Raw genomic sequence first — 19381 nt, 5'->3', positions numbered from 1 at the left:
CTACAAAGAATAAAGAAATAAAGGAAAACTGCTCAAGATGGAGTTTCGGCTGTGAATTTTGCTAGTTACTGGATCGTAACTGGTTAGTTGTTATCCAAAAACTGGGTTGCAGGTTTGTTATGATAAACTGGTAAATCACTAAATCAGTTCTGCTCATTTCATTTTACTATTCTGTCTATGCAGTTAACAGGTAATACTGATTAGTGTAATTGCTACATTTAAAGGGCTTTTTTATCAAACAAATAAATATGAAAAACAATCAAACATGAACATTTTTTATTTTTGTATTTATTTATTTTAAAAAGTTATTTTTTTATTTATTTTCATGAACTCATACCAGTTCAGTCACTCTCATTTACAATCATCAAATCCATTTATAAGAACCACTATTTAACAAATGCAGAAACCTTCCATTCATACAAATCCATGTTGCTTATATAGAATATTGGAAACAATTTTTTTTTTGCACCAGACTATGACATTTGCATGAGTTTTAGAGAAATACCTGTGTTTGTGTGTTCATATTCACAATCTCATTGAAAATAATCAAAACAATCCAAGGTTTTTATTTAGCACAGTGGCTAAATTAACAAATTACCAGATGCCACCTGATTCAAATATGCCACCAACGTTTAATAGTAATGACTTTATGAATTTCTTCACTGATAAAATAGATAACATCAGAAATGCAATAGCGAATGTAGATTCTACAGCGTCTAACACTTCAGTTTCATCCATCGCCACCAAATATAAACTGCAGTGCTTTACAACTATAGGACAGGAAGAGCTAAATAAACTTATCACTGTATCTAAACCAACAACATGTCTATTAGATCCTGTACCCACTAAATTCCTGAAAGAGCTGTTACCTGTAGCAGAAGAACCACTTCTCAATATCAATAACTCGTCGTTATCTTTAGGTCACGTCCCAAAACAATTTATGCTGGCAGTTATTAAGCCTCTTATTAAGAAACCAAAACTAGATCCTAGTGTACTGGCAAATTATAGGCCTATTTCAAATCTTCCATTTATGTCTAAAATTTTAGAAAAAGTTGTGTCTGCTCAATTGAGCTCCTTCCTGCATAAAAATGATCTGTATGAAGAATTTCAGTCAGGTTTTAGGCCCCACCATAGCACAGAAACTGCACTTGTTAAAATTACAAATGACTTGCTTCTTGCGTCAGATCAAGGCTGCATCTCATTTCTAGTTTTTCTTGATCTTAGTGCTGCGTTCGACACCATAGATCATGACATACTCATAGATCGATTACAAAACTATACAGGTATTCAAGAGCAGGCTCTAAGATGGTTTAGATCCTACCTGTCCGATCGCTACCATTTTGTTTATTTAAATGGGGAGTCATCTCATTTATCACCAGTAAAATATGGAGTGCCACAAGGATCCGTCCTAGGTCCCCTTCTATTTTCAATATACATGTTGCCCCTTGGTAATATTATTAGAAAATATGGGATTAGTTTCCACTCAGCTATATATCTCAACGAGACCAGATGAAACTTCTAAATTATCTAAGCTAACAGAGTGTGTTAAAAATGTAAAATATTGGATGAGCAATAATTTTCTCCTATTAAATTTGGATAAGACAGAGATATTAATTATTGGACCAAAAAACAGTACACAGAATCTCATAGATTACAATCTGCAACTAGATGGTTGTACTGTTACTTCCTCTACAGTCAAAAATTTGGGTGTTATATTAGACAGCAACTTTTCTTTTGAAAATAATATTTCTCATGTTACAAAAACTGCATTCTTCCATTTTAGAAAAATTGCTAAGCTAAGAAACATGTTACCTGTTTCTGATGCAGAAAAGCTAGTTCATGCATTCATGACCTCTAGACTGGACTATTGTAATGCACTTCTAGGTGGTTGTCCTGCTTCGTCAATAAACAAGCTACAGGTCGTCCAAAATGCAGCAGCTAGAGTCCTTACGAGGTCAAGAAAATATCATCATATTACCCCAATTTTACAGTCTCTGCACTGGCTACCTATTAAGTTCCGTATCAGTTACAAATTATCATTACTTACCTATAAGGCCCTAAATGGTTTAGTTCCTGCGTACCTAACTAGCCTTCTACCACGCTACAACCCATCACGCTCCCTAAGGTCACAAAACGCTGGACTTTTGGTAGTTCCTAGGATAGCAAGGTCCATTAATGGATGTAGAGCTTTTTCACATTTGGCTCCCAAACTCTGGAATATCTTTCCTGATAATGTTTGGGGTTCAGACACACTCTCTCTGTTTAAATCTAGATTAAAAACACATCTCTTTTGCCAAGCATTCAAATAATGTATCTTAAATTGTGAGTGTAGTTGCATCTGATCAAATGCACATTCTTATTCTTTAGCTTGGATTAAACTAATTATTTGTACTTTGTTGGATCAGCAGGTATGCTAATGAAGTCTCTCTTTTTTTCTCTGTTTTGCCACAGGATTTACATCTAGGATTTACACATGCTCCAGTCTGTATCCAGAACACCCGAGAAAAGAAGATGCTGACCCTCAGAGGACCCCAGATGATGCTAACCCTGATTCAACAAACAGAAATAAATATTGCTACAAGTGTGATTGCATCATATAATAATTGCTGTTAATAATGTTACATTTTTGCGCACAAACTGACAATCACCACTTATAAGCTACTACTAAATATTGTAGAAACGTAATTTTCTGTAAAGTTGCTTTGTAATGATTTGTATCGTAAAAAGCGCTATACAAATAAACTTGAAATTAATTGAATTGAATTTTCAGTTTTTCTCATTCTGTGGATTTTTGTTGCAGATTGACATCTTCTTATTTTCGGTTTTCTTGGTGTTTTTCTTTGCTAATAATCCATTACAGCTAATGTATACAATATAAACTGTTTACTACTTCAGAAAAAAAAAAAAAAAGTAAGTGAAACAGCAGGCCAACTTGTTTTAGAGAGTAGCATGTTGACCGTCACATGACCTCACTACATGTGTCACATGATCTCAAGTTGCATGTTTAAATCGGTGAGTCCATTCAGTTTTCTTATTGGAACTAAAACTGTTACTTTGCAATGTTAATCCATTTAGGGTAGAAAAAAAATAAAAATAATAGTCTGATCAAAAGGTTAAATTCGAATTAAAAATAGTTTATATTGTATTTCAATATATACATATTTGATGAGGATTAATGTCTAAAAAATATGAGCAGCAATGTTCTGTAGATTGGCAAGGGGCCTCTCACCCACATTTCCCATGATTCTCTCTGCTAGTTTTGAGATGACTTTAAAGGTGAGACACAATGCTTTAAACCACCAACTGAATTCAATTGTCTGTCCTCTAAGCACAAATAACCAATCAGCAGCCTCCCTCATCAGTGATTCCTCCCCGGATTCAGATTTTGTCAACTTGTAAAAGAACTCCAGGACGTGGTTGTATTTTTCCCGGTTGTTTTTCTCATGGTAAGGGTTCATTTCTGCAGCGTGAGAGTTCTCGTGGGCTCTAGACTCTGCTTTTAATGAAGTAAAAACAACTCCCACACAAGTTCGCAAGTGTTTCTGAGCAAATTCTGAGATGATTACAAGTGAGCGAGCCGAGGGTGGTCTCTGACTCCTGAGGAAAAGTTACTGGTTTTTTTTCCTCCTCTCTTTTCTCCTGTTAATTTATTTATTTATTTTTCAGTTTTTCACACACCAATTTGGCTGTTTTAATCACCCTGCCTTCTTTCATAATCGATACGTGGCTTCTCGCCAAATCTGCGTTTGCACTAAAATGAAATAATTAAACGAGTCGACGCCACACAAGAGCAAACAAACATGTCCACAAGAAAACCGTCGCACAAGAAAAATGCGAAGGCAGAGAAAAAACAACAGTCCTGGACTTAGTCCAGATCTGAAACATCACATTTCACAGGTCTTCAAAGACGATGCCGTACAGGAGACGGTGTGTTAGGTCTGAAAGCGAGGCATTTGAAGTTGAGCTCACCAGGAGTCTTTTTAACATATCACAAATCTTTCAACTGATTGCAGCAATTCCAAAGAGAAAAACCAACTTCAAAAAGATCATGGCATCCTGACCGCTTCCCCCCACGACAGGACCTGTGGAGGCCGCGTGTAGACTGCTTCGTGGCTCTTGGGGTCGTTAATGTATTTGTGGGGTAATTACCAGGGCAAAATTTGTGCCTCGCCCTCAAAAATGACATGCAAATGAAGCATGCATAAAATTAGGCCGTTGAATAAGTGAGTAATTGAGCCTCCAAACCTGTTCTTTTGTGTGAGGACGTTTCACACTTTCTCAAAGCCTCTCTGCTGCTGTTTCCTCTATAATGGACGGGTTTGAATCGGGTTCACTCTCGGCTCTTTGATCTGGTATTAAAGGATAAAGGAAAGTTGAATTTTTCTAGATTAAGGTTTCAAAGCAACAAAATGGCCAGGACCTTTTTCTCCCTCTTTTATTTCAATTGAGTGAGTCAAGAGTCTCTTTGCCTCTCAAGAGCCGAACTTCATAACCGATCGGTAAAAAAAGGAAATCTCTCCAAAGAGCCTGGAGGATAATTATGAGAAGGCAAATGAACTCGACTAGACTTGTAGTGTCAGTTTCTGTTCCACACGAATGACAGAGACATGGAGGTTTGCTTGTGTATGAGTCAAAGTGCGAATGCTGACCGAATATCATTTGTGAATGTTTTACGTTGAGCAGACGAGACTTGAACATTACAGAAAGAGGAAGGTGTTGCATCTGCATATGCATGAACATTCACTTTTTTACTGCAACATTTTCGGAGTAAAACAATGTTCTATTGTGTTTGTTCGAAAAGAGTCTCTACATGAGGGGTAGCTACAAAATGATGATGTCAGCTGAAAAGGAAAGTCACTTCAGATGTTGAGCAAAAATAATATACACTATCAAATCATTTACAAAATCACGAACATGCATTAAGATGCCTCTCCTACTGCTTTATCTCAAACTGTCCTATGAAGATTTCAGAAAGACGCCCCAACAATATATTAAATAATGCAGTTTTCTGTGTTTGTGGCAATGCAAAATATAATCATGAACTGAATATTTAGCATTATGTAAAATTACTGCGATTTTATTTTAAAACTGCATAATTGTATTAGTATTTAGTTGCACTGCGAAAGCTCAGTAAAGTCTCTGGCTAAAAACCATATAAACACTCAATTCGACCATTTTAAACAGAGTGATGAATGAAATTAATGTACTCACAAATTGTTTTTCTCTCCCCCTCCTTTTTTTTTTCCTTGGATCCTTTATTTTTTATGCGATATTAAGACATGTAATTAACACAAAGAGCATTAAAGGGGCTCTTAACTATAATTTGCAGTTCATGAACTGTTTTTAAAAATTACACTTAATATAATTAACTTCTGTCATTAGGCCTAATCCCCAACGGCTGTGTGTGTGAATGCTTGCCTTAAAAAATTACATATAGAAGGAAAGCTGAAAAAAGGCATAGGTTTCCATGTCCCTGAAACAGGTCTGATCACATTCAGCTTTGCATTTTGAGTCCTGAACATGCAATTATCTGACTGCGAGGGGCAACGGTGGCGAGTCTATTATAAACAGCCTGGTCATAACAAACATGTGTTAATGCCAACCCGTCGAGTAAATTGGCAGCAGTCGGCCTATAAATGCTGAACAAGTTAAAGAGTAAGTATGAGGGTATTAAGTCTAAATTACTGACTGTTAAACTGTAGCTTATTTACTATGACAGACAGCTGTGGAGTCACATGACTGTATCAGCTGCATTACCACACAGTGGTGCGGTGTCCATCAGGGTTCTGTCCTGGGCCCAAGTGAGATTCGCTGTTTTGACTGTTTGTCAGTATATGTGAACACGTTATGAAGGGGGATCTATGTCAGGATAACTGACCACTAATCTAAACAGATATGATTATAACCCATGCGACAGACCACGACGCGAGCACAATTCCTCTCCCCTGGAAACACGTAATGAAGGATGTTCCTGGTCCCCAGCTGAGACCCTGCAGTCAGAGCCCTGATCAGGCATCTAATCAGCACTCAGCTGCACACACACACACACACACACACACACGCACAACCTGCTGCCTGCCGCTCAAATCTGTGTTTCTGCATATCAAAGGCTCCATAAAACGGGCTGGCAAAACCTATAATTACCTTTCTCCTCTTTAAGACGAATAGCCCAAATAGGCTGTTACTGTAGGTATGTGTGTGTGTGTGTGTGTGTGTGTTTAGTGCGCGTGTTTTCAAGGCAGATGCGAATGTATGCATGTTAGTGTGTTCAGTGACAAATAAAGGTTAAAAGGTAACTACTGGTGGGGTCAAAGTTTATGGAAACATCTTAATACATTATAAAATGTAATAATAATAATAATAATATAAGTGCTAAATTATTTAATATAAAAATAATCATTAATTGGCCTAAAATTAGCATCTCAAACATTATCTTCTTTTATGCAATAATGCAATTATTCTAAGTATTGTAAGTATAGGTCAGCACAACACTGCTGGCAGTCCAGAGTTCAACAATGGCAACACACACATTTTGCATTCTCTCTCTCTCTCTGTTTCTTTCTCTTTCTAGTTTATACATTGTTTATATATTTACATTTTGTGTAATTATGATTGTGTGGTAGTTTTGGGGTTTATGATTAGGTTCTCTGTGTGTGTTTCTCTCTGGACAGAGCAGCTGTTGACCTCTCGCTGCTCATCTGTATGTCTGTCTCTCTGACTGTACGACATTGAACCATTTCTCTTTATGAGTGCCAGGCCCTACACACACACACACACACACACACACACACACACTGTACAGACAGCATATGGGAGACATGAATAATTGAGTTAGGTCAAAAGTCTGAGTCCAGGAAAACTTGAGGATGAATCAGAAATGTTGACTGTTAAATAATGTGTGTCAGAAATATGTCTAACATTTTCACTATGAACTATGTTGAATATGATGTAAAATAAAGTTATTTTAACACTATTTTCTATAATGTTATGTACTAATATACATAATGATATATATATATATATATATATATATATATATATATATATATATATATATATATATATATATATATATATATACTAATACAATTTGAAAATAAAATATCTATGAAATGTTTAATAAATATATAGTGTGTCCAAATAACATTAAAGTCATGAAAAAAATAAATACATGGAAATATGGGAATTATGTAGTTACTGAAATGTGACACACATGAAAACTTTTAATATTAAATATTTCAGCAGAAAATGTAAATGACCAAAACAGTTTTTAGATGATGTATAGAATATATAGACAATTTATGTAGTCAGGCATGTTTAAACTTTGATGAACAGTGTATGTACGTTAAATTTATTATCAGTGTAAATGAATATGATTCAAATATATATTCAATATAAAATAACTTCTCTAAATTAAAGATTTTAGAACTTCTGTAACATGCATAAATATGTTTACTTATTAATTTGAATTTGTTTTAATTAATATAGTTCCATTATCATTAATATGGTTTTAGTGTATTGCCTTTTTTTCTTTATAGTATTTATTAATAAATGTTGATGATGAATTTCACTTATACAAATACCTTTGTAACATTGTATATACAAAAAAAAGTTTTAAAATGTATTTTGAAAAACTTAGAAATTCATTAACATATTCAGCCTCATTAAAAAAAAAACAAAAAAATAAATAAATAATAATAATAATAAAAAAAAAACCTACATGCATTGTATTTTTTACAAATAATATAAAGAATACATTTTTTTCTTCAAAACATTTATTTGGAAACTTGATACTTATTTAAAGAAATAATTCATATTATCTTTTGTTTTGTTATGTAATTCATAGAGACTGATACTGATAAATTGAAAATATATTGTCTATATTGAGGCATGTGTTAAGTGTGTATGTGTGTGTGTGTGTGTGTGTGTGTGTGTGTGTGTGTGTGTGTGTGTGTGTGTGTGTGTGTTAAGTGTGTGTATGTGTGTGTGTGTGTGTGTGTGTGTGTGTGTGTGCTGTTATATTATCTGTAAGAGTGATGTTTGTTTTTGCATAGGAAGATTTAAACTGTGCAGGAGAAAGATGTTTGAGAAAAGGACCGAGCCAACAGCAATACGAGCTCATGAGAGAGAGAGACATACTGAGAGTGAGAGAGAGAGAGAGAGAGAGAGAGAGAGAGAGAGAGAGAGTCTCGCAGTGCTCTGTACAGTTGGTGAAAGAGCAGCAGTGAATCATTAGACAGAAGAAACTCCAAACATACCAACACACACTCACACACACACACACACCACACACACTGCAATAACAGTATAGCAGCCGTGTGACTGTTCAGAGTCGTTTAAGTGATTCACAGAATTATTAAGGCCTTTCATTTGTAATATTTATTAACCCTGGTATGCATGAATGTTGTTTCTCCTTCACATCAGACAATGTTGAACTCATGTTGTCATTAATAAATAACACAATGGCATGTACAGTCATATTCAATTCTAGGTAAGGGTTGTCAGAGCCGATAGCCCCGTGGGCAGCACTGGGTTTGAGTCCTGACTAATCATCTTAATACAAAAAAAATAAAAAAAATAAAAGCAAATTGATATTCTAAGAGACATTAAACACATGAAAAAGAACAACAACAGCTGAAAACAACATAAACACACATCATTTAATAAAGAGTGTCAACACTGAAAGCTGTTCTACATAAATACAGGAACTGGCTGATATTACTGTCTACTGGAATTATGCCTCTTTTTTATTATAATGAACAAATGAAAAATGTATTAAAATTGCACTTTGGCTGCCAAATGTCACACTGAACTATAACCTGAGGCACAATACTTTCAATCCTAATTATGTATGTTAGTACACATATACTGTACAGGGAAAACCAGGACTAGCGCCCAAAATCGGTCACAACTTGAGTCTTATTTATTTATTTATTGTATCCTCTTTGATTGTTTGGTCACACTTTATTTTAGGGTCCAATTCTCAGTATTAACTAACCATTAACTATGACTTTTGCCTCAATTTGCTGCTTATTAATAGTTTATAAGGTAGTTGTTAAGTTTAGGGTATTGGGTAGGATTATGGATGTCATGCATTATATGTACTTTATAAGCACCAATAAACAGCCAATATGTTAATAATAGACATGCTAATAAGCAACTAGTTATTAGTGTGAATTGGACCCTATACTAAAGTGTTACCGATTGTTTGTTTTTAGTCACATCAAGCTAACACTCCAGTATTTTTTATTTTTTAGAACTATGCAGCATATTTGTTTTTTTTTTTTAATGATAAATGTCACCCTTCTTTGAAATTATGTTGTAATTTTAATTATTATTATTATTATTTAATTTCAGCTTCAATGAGAAATAATTCTGCTACCAATTTTCAGTAGCTTTTCATTAAATATATACATGGTTTGTGTTCATACAGGAATAGTTTTTTTTATTTTTATTTTTTTTTAACAAACTGACATGAGAAATATTCACTGGACTGAAATCTATTATTTGTCTACTTGTATGCCATTGTGTGTATATATATATATATATATATATTAAGTTCTAAGTGTTATTATTAAATTTTAAATGAACTGATTAAATTCTGTTATAATTGTCCTCTTAATAAACATTTGAAACTGGAAACTGAAAAGATGAAAGCTGTTGTGATGTGGCATCTTCAGCAGACTTTTTATTCCTTTTATTTTTATTTTTTTGCACAAACTCAATTGATCAGGTGAGGTGAGGAGACGTGGATGGCTGGACATCTTCAGTGTGTGTGTGTGTGTGTGTGTGAGAGCGTTTGATCTGTGCTTTCATATGCATACGCTGTAGAAACTCAAGACACTTTAAGCTGTCTCTCTGTCTGTCTGTCTGTCTCGCTGTGGCTTTTTTCGACAGGTTCTCTGCTCTTTATTTGAAGAGTTCATTGAAAACCTGCTCGGCCTTCATCGGCTGTGAAGTGGCAGGAATATCTAATGACGGAGGCTGAGAATCACCTTTGAAAGGTGAGATTTCCACCGCTCTCATCGAGTCAAAGCCAGAACTGAAGCGGCGAGTGTCCTCTAAAACAAAAACACATGAATATACGGACGACGCATGATAATTCACTCCACATTCACACGCCTTCTGGAAGAGTTCTTTCATTTGGCTACTTTTATTTGAGCATGGTCATTTCCAAGAGAAATTACAAATTAAAAAGTACTCTTACAAAGACATTTCAGGAAAGATCTGTGTGTTCTCAGTCATGATATTATCATACATTGAATTTCAACTGTCCCTGTTCCACTTCGACAAAAGACATGAAAGTGGATCTCTTTTCAGTTATTTTCTTTTCTTTTTTCTCAGTTGAAAATACAGTGTTCTCACAATATTGTATATAAAATGTTCCCAAATTTTGGAATTTCCAGTAACTGAAAAAAAGAAAATAAAAGAACAACCCCAAAAAAAAAAAAAAAAAAAAAATGCATTTCACAATTAATGTTTGAAAACACAATAAATGCTCTCATCAACTCCAGGTTCCATTTTACTAAAATAGATCTATTTATTGAAGAACTATAATACTGTACTGTACAGTATGAAATAAATAAAATCAGGAGATACAAAATGGGCCACATAAATAAGATGTTATTTAAACCTACAAATAAAAGGATGCAATCCTGTCATTGCAAAACGGTTTGGTGTAATACTGAGAACAAAATTGCACAAACGTCGTTGTAAACTAAAGAGCTGTTGTGCTAACAGAGAGAACGTGCTGATCGGAGAGAGACAGCTCTATCCTCTTCTTCTGAACAGGGTTGGCACTTTAGAAACGCGCTGATTAACAGGTTTGCATATAAGGCAACAACCGTCCATGCGTCTGTCCCGGTCGAACGGTCGTTCTCTCTCCAAACAGTCTCTTTAAGACTCGAAATCGTCAACGCAAACGGAATACTGTTACGGTCCTTCACATGAATTCGGCCTAAAAGAGTGTGTGGCGAGGGCAGAAAAACACATTAAATACTGATCCCCTCTTTAACACTGTATAAATATACATCAGCAAATAATTTCATTATTCTCATACTGATTATAGAAGCAGAGTGCAATTTTTGTACAAGTTACTAGTTTGTGCTATAAATACTATGGAACACGTGATTTTAGGATGGTAGCACCACACATACTTTAGGCCTTAATACTGTACAATTTTTAAAACTTCATTTATTTTAGTTTCCTTTTTTTGTCCTTGTTTTTGCATAATGCAGCTACACCGCGTCCTCCGCGCCGTCCTCGTGATCCGATTTGGATTCGGTTTTGCCGTCCACGGAGCTGTCGTCCATCGAGTGCTCGCCGTTTTCCTCCTCGTCCCTCAGGGTGTCTCCGTCGGTGTCCATGCTTTTGTTTTCGCTCTCCTCCTCCTCCTCCTCGAACTCTTCGTCTCGCCGGCTCATCTTCCCGAAAGCTCCCTCCACCTCCTTGAGTCGCTCCCGAATGCTCCCGTTCAGGCCGTCCCTGAGGATAGGCTCTGGTGTACGCTCGGGGTATCCGGGCGGAGCGATGCCCTGCAGGTACGCCCGGTTCAACAGCAGCTCCGTGGGCTCCAGGTGACCCTTCTCTCGGGCTTCTCGCTCGGCCGCCTCGCGCTCCTCCGCCTCTCTCTTGCAGTACGAGTATCTGTGGTTCATGTGCTGCGAGTACGAGCCCGAGTGCGAGAAGCGCTTGCCACATTTGTCACACTGATACGGCTTCTCTCCGGAGTGCAGTCGGCTGTGTTCAATCAGATGATGCTTGTGTTTAAACGCTTTCTTGCAGATCTGACACTGGTGCGGGCGTTTACCTGCGGAAACACACAACGACAGGACGCACACGCGGTGAGAGAGCGGATATGCACTTCTCACAAACACACAGCAGATCAAAATAAACACCAAATAAAAGGGTTCCGATGAAAACACGCCAAAATAATCTAGTGTTATGAATGTTTGCCTTCTCTGGTTGCAGTTCTGCTTGACGCGCCGCCGTCTGGTTTGTGTATTTACTCTGTAACATTCCCTCACAGAAGTGAAGCGTGAAGCGGTGAGGCAGCGCAGGGCCCAAGCGCTACAACATTGCAACATAAATAAACCAGCGCAAACCAAACAAACACACAGAGCGCTGGGACAAATAGAGTGAAATGCACTGGCGGATTCCTGCTGCGTAACTCTTTCTCTGTCTTTATGCGTGAGATGACGTGTCATGATCTAACGTCACGAGAAAAGACAAGAGCTGAAAGAGAGGGATGGCATGAATGAAAGAGGGAAAGAGCGAGTGGAGATGCTGTGGTCAGGTGCACGGGACACAAGTAACTTAATAAAAACTATAATTTCTATACATTACATTAACATCTTAAAATTAACGTGCATGTTGTGATTATATGTGATAATTTTGAAGGAAATTGTGTATACTGTGTTTGTTTTAATGCACGTCATATTTGACATTTAATGTTCTTTGAATATATGATATATACATTATTTATTTGAATTGCACTTATTTTAAATAAATTGATTCAAAACACCCCTGTAGCATTTTTCATATATTAAATAATTTATCAGATAGACATGATGTAACTGCTGTGCTGTATTACAAAAAAAAATTGTTATTGTGTGTATAAATGAACGTGAATGCATATGCTTCTTTATTTATTTATTTTTTACGGTGAGAAAACTTGCATTAATTATTTTAGCATTTTTTTTTTTTTTTTTTTCAGAAATGTATTGCTTGCATTAAATATTGAAAATACATCCTTAGGTTAAAAAAAAAATAATTTATCTGATTGAAAAAGAAATACATTTACACTGATAAACTATAATATCAATCCTAGTCAGAACTTGAAATTTACTGTGTGACACATATACTGTAACTGGCCAAGAGCTGAGCGCAAACAGCACAGGAACGCACCGCCATAATAAACAATCACCCACTCGCAGAGAGAGAGAGAGAGAGAGAGAGAGAGAGAGAGAGAGAGCACAAAGACAAGAGAGAGACAGGGAAATGAAATAGTTGTATTCACGTCAGTGGATTAATTCCCATGTCCTTCCAGACTGACTGTAAACGGTGATGCAATCAAGAGAAAGAAACTGTGTGTGTGTGTGTGTGTGTGTGTGCAGTTACTCTCCTCCTCTAATTCACTTTTATTTTACTCCTTTATTCACACTGGCTGGTCTCTGGAATATAATGTGAGCTTAAGCTCCATGTCTACAGCCGGCATGAGTTGCACATCATATGTATATGCTGATTTATATGTATATGCACAAACATTCTGCATTATTATTTTTAAATAAATGTTTATACAAATTGATTTCTTCTTAAAATGATTGAATGATGTGTTAAAAAAAAACAATCCAGTGTAGACATGGTGTCAGGCTACATTCACACAACAAAGTGTCCAATCCTGATTTACTGCACAACCCAAATCAAATCAAATTTTTATCTTATTTTATTTCAAAATAAAATGAGAAGAACTTGTCTTCATTCTTAGATCTAATACAAATTACAACGTATATTGCTGCATTTCTCAGTGTAATTATTAACACAGTGAATACACTATTATATTAATTTCAAGAGTAAATCAAGCATCCAGTTTTGACAACTGTTAAGTTAGACTGTCATGAAAAAGATGAAAAAAAAAACACATTTACAACCTAAAAATTATTACATTGAAGTCATTTAGCAAAAATGTTGCCCATTTATTTTCACGTATAAATGCAAATTTTCCTGTTCATACAGTCATCAAATTAAGTCTAATTAAATAAATGTGTGGTGTGAATGTAGCCTCTACTAACAGTTTAAAGGACAGAGGTTCATGCTCCCGTTCACTCCCAGACAATTCCAGAGATTATTTAGTCCAGCTTCGTTTGTTTGTTTTTTCTAACTGTTTAATTTTGCTTAATTATTTTCTTAATTTAGAGCAATGTCTGTGTTATGTTTTTTTGCCACATTAATTACATTTACAAATCCTCTCACTGACTGTCAACAGGAGAGACACATGTTAGTTTTTACTAAAAAAGGAAAAAAGAAAACATGATTAAGGTAGTGGAAAAAGACAGAGCGAAAGAAAGAAATCAAGAAGCAGCGTGAATATTCTGGAGTTAGACAGACAGTTATTAGATGATGGTGTCTAGAACAGTATATATACCTGTGTGTTCATATTTGTGTCTGAGGAGGGAACTGCTCTTCTGGAATGTTTTGTCGCAAAGGTCACACGCGTACATACCACTTTCTGTTTTCTTAATCTTCTTCCTGGACAGACAGGCCTCAGGGTCGGCCATATCATCTAGACTGCTCAGATAATCTGCCGGCCCGTCGAGAAACTCGCTCTGGAAAGAGACGCCGATCGTTAGCTCCTTCAGCTTAATATCATTTCTATTGTCATCACACAAAGTGTCTCATTCTACTGTGCAACAGTAATAAAAACAAGAAATCACAAATCAATAAGCATTAGAATAAAACAAACATTAAAAATAAAAAACCTCTGTTGTCAGAAACAATTACTTACAATTACGATACAATCGAATATATTAACATAAATATAAACAACATAATCTAATGATATAATGTATTAATATTTTAATGATTATTTGTAATGAAAACTCTTTTTCTGAAAGTCTATTAAACACACAGATAAAATAGACAATACATTTTAAATGATAGAATGGATCAACAGAGAACCTGCTTGTTTAATTTATTTATGCATTTCATGATTTTCTATATATATATATTATTACTTTTTTTAAACATGACAAGATTAAAATGTACCATGTAAATAAGATACACATTTCTCAGCTAAAACTGGAGTAGCAATTATATACGAATTAAACATTAAAATGTTTGGGACCTGAAAAAAAAGAAGCATGTAACGGCAGGATATTGCAAATGAGGCCTTTCTCTCTTCTTAATCACACCTTATTCCATATATTTGCATTCAAATTTGGTTTAATTTCATACATGAAAGGGTGTTAGCGCAGTATTTATCTGAGCAGAGATTACACCGATAGGCTTAAACTTAAATTAATGGGGAAAAATATTATTACATTAGAAGCTAATAACAATAAGGAGACTGTCTTAGTAGGGAATATTGCCACAGTCCTCTAATTTCAAATGGTAATGATTAAATCAAGAGGGGCACAAAATGGCCAAAACTGCAGCGACGAAGCCCTCATTAAGGACAGCCGGCTCCGGCCTGACAATACTTCTGTGCACTCTCTTTTAAAAAGCTCTGTGCTATCGTTCCACAATCAATTTGAGCTAAATGCCCTTAGCTGTATTTTTAAAATCTAATTTAATAACTTAGAATAGGAAACATTATTAATACTTTTTTATCAGAATGGTTTCCCCGATGTTAAACAGCCCTCAGCGCTGAGCTGTAATGAACATGGGGAGTGTGCATTATTAATCTTTATGCTCAAGCTCATTTCAGTATTTCTCGCTGTAGAAATATAGGGGAAAAAAGAGGCAAAATGAAAAAGGGATAGAAATAAAGAGATATGTCTAAGGTTCACTGACTCTCTTTGTCTCTGATGTTTCTCACACCTGAGATGGGAAAAAGAGCAGCGGAGCCACAGGCGCATCAACGCTAGAACGCCGAACACCTGACACTTTGACGTTTTCCTGCTCTCAGTATCTTGGACGAGCCACTGGCAACATAACCTTCACCACTAAAAAAAGAAAAAAAGCTTATGGCACTAGAGGCATCGACATCTACCAGAAGAACCGCGGTTCTCTTTCATCGCCTCATCAGCCGCTGGGCGTGAGGTGAGCTCCCCTCTCCCACTCTGAGTGGCTTTTAATTAGTGTCTGAATGAAGCCAAGCACCACTCACCAGAGGGATAGAAAAAAGAAACACAGGCCTGAGGGTTTATGAAACAGTGAGTCCGTTATTTACCTGGAACCCTGGCTTGCGTTGGTATTTTCTCCTCTGCTGCATCTCGGCGAAGCTGGCCGCCCCTGCTGCATACGTGTAGGCCATGTGCGGCAAGAAGCTTATCTGGTCGAGGCTCGGGTAGGGTCTCAGCCCCGGGAGGCTGGCTTGCACCTGGGGCATAAACGTAGGTGGTGGAAATGCATTTTGGGGTGGCAAGGAGGAGTACAGGGGTTTGGAAGCGAAGGGGTTCAGACCAAACATTGGGCTCGAACTTTTGTCCAGATTGCTGTTTGCATTGGGGTTGCCAAACTCCTTCTTGGACAGATAAGCCAAGTTGAGCGGCTCGTCTGCATTCTCCCGGGGCGTCAAGATGTGGTTATGGTCAGTGGGGGTGCTGTTTAGCTTGGGTCGGCTTTTCACAGTCAAGATGTGCTTTGGCTCCTTCATGAGCTTTGGCAATGAGAGGTCAAGAGGTTCAGCCGGCAGGTCCTCGGAGGTGAAGCTGTTGGGTGTGTAAGAGCTAGTGTGGGAGTTTTTGGACGAGGTGGATGACAAGTTTAGAGGAGATGGCGTGTTGCTTCTGGAGTGGTCCAGCTTATCCCCCAGCGGCTTGTGGTTGGAGAAGTGAGGGGTTTTGGAGAGCCTGAGTGGGGTGTCAAAGTTATTAATATTGTTATGAAGCTCAGGGATAGAGGGGGATGTGATGAGGTCAGTACCTTTGACCAGGGGTATTGGAGACCGGATGCCTAACGAGTCTTTAGAGGGTGTGTGAATGGAGACTGGATGAACAGACTCCACATGGTGCCTGTCTAAAGGAGGAGTCCTGGAGTTTGTGTACTGAAAGACTTTCCTTTGTTCAAACCACTCTTTCACAAACTCCTGTGGAAGGCCGACCGCTATGGAGATTTTCAGTAGTTCTTCCGAGTTGGGCTCCATGTTCATGGCGAAATAAGCTTTCAGCACTGACATGTGGTCCTTGTAGGGACTGATAGGGCCATTGACACCCTTCTCAGGGATGATGGAGGGGTGCAAGAGGCCGTGTTTCTCATCAAACAAGCCGGTTTTGTTGGTCGAGGCATTCTGAGTGGGCTGAAGCACAGCCTTGATTTCCTCATTCATCTTGCAAAGGTAGCGCTCGTGCTGGTGCAGGGGAATGGGGCCAGGGAAGGTCTCTTTGCAATACTGGCAGGAGAAGGGTGTAAACATTAGATTATTATTCTCATGCGTTTTGTCCTCTATACCTATATCTAACATATGATTTGCCTTCTCTTTTTTGATATTGCTAATTTGTCTCTTAGAGTCCGTAGTCAAGCTCTGAAGGCAGGCTTTGGCTTCGTTGACCTTCTCAAGCGTATAGTCTATGATGCTTTTGGTGGCACCATTGTGATTGATGAGTGGAAGAGTGTTCTGGGGTCCACCGGGAGAGGTGAGCGCTTGCTTCTGTTCCTCTATGTGGGAACCCAACTCCTTCATGTAAGCCTTCAACTTGGAGATCTCCTCTGGCTTGCAGTCCATCTTTTGTCGACAAACTGTGTTGTCCACAATCTGCAGGACCCTCTGTACCTCACTCAGGTTGTTTCCCAGTGATGGATATCCAAGCATTTGCCCCTCTATCCCCATGCCCAGGTGTTGAAGGGGACTGTGGGAGTTATGAATGGCCAGTGGGCTTCCTCCCCTCACACCACCATTCAGGAAGGGGCTGCCTGTACTGTAGCCATGAGAGGCCATCATCAGCTTATAGTCGTTGAAGTCAAGTGGTTCAGATTTGATGTTGAGGTGGTTGGACTGGTCTTGCAGACCAAGGGGTTTGCCATTCTCCAGTTTGTGTCGTAGCTGTGAAATGGCGGTGTTCGTAGGAGAGGATGATGCAGAGGTCGGAGATGAACCCGTCTTCATGTTGTTCCTTACCCGGCCATTGATAGCGATCAGTCCAATGCATTTCTTACTGCTTATGTGTGAACTGTAGGACCCGGAGTGTGAGAATCTTTTCTTACAGTTTGGACATTCGTATGGCTTCTCACCTACAGAGAAGACAGACAAAGATTTTGATCACATCAAGAAGCGAGATATGTTCTTATTGACAATGATATTGACAATTTCTTCCAATGTAATGAGTGTGTACCCTCTTTTCATCTAATAAAACTTCTTTAATGAAGAGATGACAAAGAAAAAATCTATTCATTTCAATGCTGAATCAAGAACATTCTTTTCTAAGGCAACGAGTTATGAAAGACAGAATAGGACGTACCACTGTGTATCCGCAGGTGCTCCTTTAGATGGTGTTTGTATTTGAAGGCCTTGCCACATTCAGTGCATTTGAACTTGCGGTTGCCAGAACCTTGATTGAGTATCTGGTGCTGTGGATGAGAAAATATTCACATGAGTTTCTCTTGCACAAACACACAACAGGCAAGATTTCAGTGAATAATTTCATGACGGGCCAAATGGCTCCCGTTGTAAAGCGGCATCTTGCTTTGGTTGGGTGCATTTGAGCAGCGATAACAGAGCATCTCATACCTTTTCATTTCCTGACTCTAGAGCCAGAAACGCTGCATTGGCAGCAAAAAAAAAAAAAAAGAATCCTATTTTTAAGACTTTTTTTTTCTCTTTAGGGAAGCAGAAATGATCCACTTCATCTAATTTAGCATAATCGTTCCAAATGAATCATGCATATTTAACCAACACATCCTTCAGATACCTGTGCAAAGAGTTAATTATGCAAAAAGGTGGGCTCGAATAAATGTTGCAATTTCATAATTGGACACAAATTTGTAGACTGTTTAAAGGCTTCAAACATCTCTTTAATAATGCGTGAATGCGGCTCGTAGGCAGGCACTTCATTTGCTGTTCAAAGTTAGAACATGAGCGCTGCGCCCCTCGCATTTGCAATTCAAAGCAGAGCCTCGAAAATCAAAATATAATAACAATAACAACAACAACAATATGGGCGACAGTGCAGAGAAGCAGAGAGCGCACCAGGCGAGCACAATTAATTCAGAGTGGGAGGTGAGTATGTCGAACGGGCAGAGGAACACAAAAGGCTTGTGAGTGCCGCCCATGATCGGCTTCGACAACTGGTGGCGAGAGAGAGAGGCCCGCATTCCACTGGAGACAGATGGCATAAAGCACAGGACACAGGGAGGATTGTTCAAACAGCGGCAACCTTCAAACATCAAGCGGGGAGCCGGGCGGCCCACAGTGGGGAGGGACCCCACCACTCGCTCATATGTTGCTGAGTCGCATAAACAAACAGCAACAGCTGCTTTACGCCCCCCACCTTCCCTCTGAGGATAGAGGCAGGTTTTAGTCCTACCATCAGCCTCAGTCACTCCGTTGGCCTAATTGTGACTGGCAGCAGCGAGAGGAGACAGATTTTTCCACCCAGAGTGATCCACTTCCACTTGCACTAAGTGTGTCAAGCATGATGTGGGCGGGGCATTTGATTGGGTATTTGCAAGTTATTGGGTTTAGGAAATACCAGTGAACCGGAGTCATGTACACACGTAGAGCACT

At 38.0% G+C, this 19381-nt stretch overlaps 1 protein-coding gene across 6 annotated transcripts in view; it reads right to left on the bottom strand.

Annotated features, from left to right (window-relative positions):
* Positions 1–10134: 10134 nt before the first annotated feature.
* zeb2b (zinc finger E-box binding homeobox 2b) overlaps positions 10135–19381 on the bottom strand; it is a 65824-nt gene continuing 56577 nt past the window's right edge. For 4 of the 6 annotated variants that reach the window (XM_026256041.1, XM_026256051.1, XM_026256049.1 and 1 more), the window contains 4 exons: positions 18117–18225; positions 15890–17889; positions 14144–14324; positions 10135–11809 (listed from right to left, as the gene is read on the bottom strand). In XM_026256041.1, coding sequence (XP_026111826.1) covers positions 11238–11809; positions 14144–14324; positions 15890–17889; positions 18117–18225 — 2862 coding nt within the window. In that variant the 3' untranslated portion in view covers positions 10135–11237. Of the gene's footprint in view, positions 11810–14143; positions 14325–14847; positions 17890–18116; positions 18226–19381 lie in introns of those variants that run through there. The other 2 variants (XM_026256058.1, XM_026256067.1) reach the window with 2 other exon arrangements.

The sequence above is a fragment of the Carassius auratus genome, chromosome 6 (assembly GCF_003368295.1).
Source record: "Carassius auratus strain Wakin chromosome 6, ASM336829v1, whole genome shotgun sequence".
Lineage (NCBI taxonomy): Eukaryota > Metazoa > Chordata > Actinopteri > Cypriniformes > Cyprinidae > Carassius > Carassius auratus.
The sequence above is the reverse complement of the archived record's forward strand: the minus strand, read 5'-3'. Positions and strand labels throughout refer to the sequence as shown.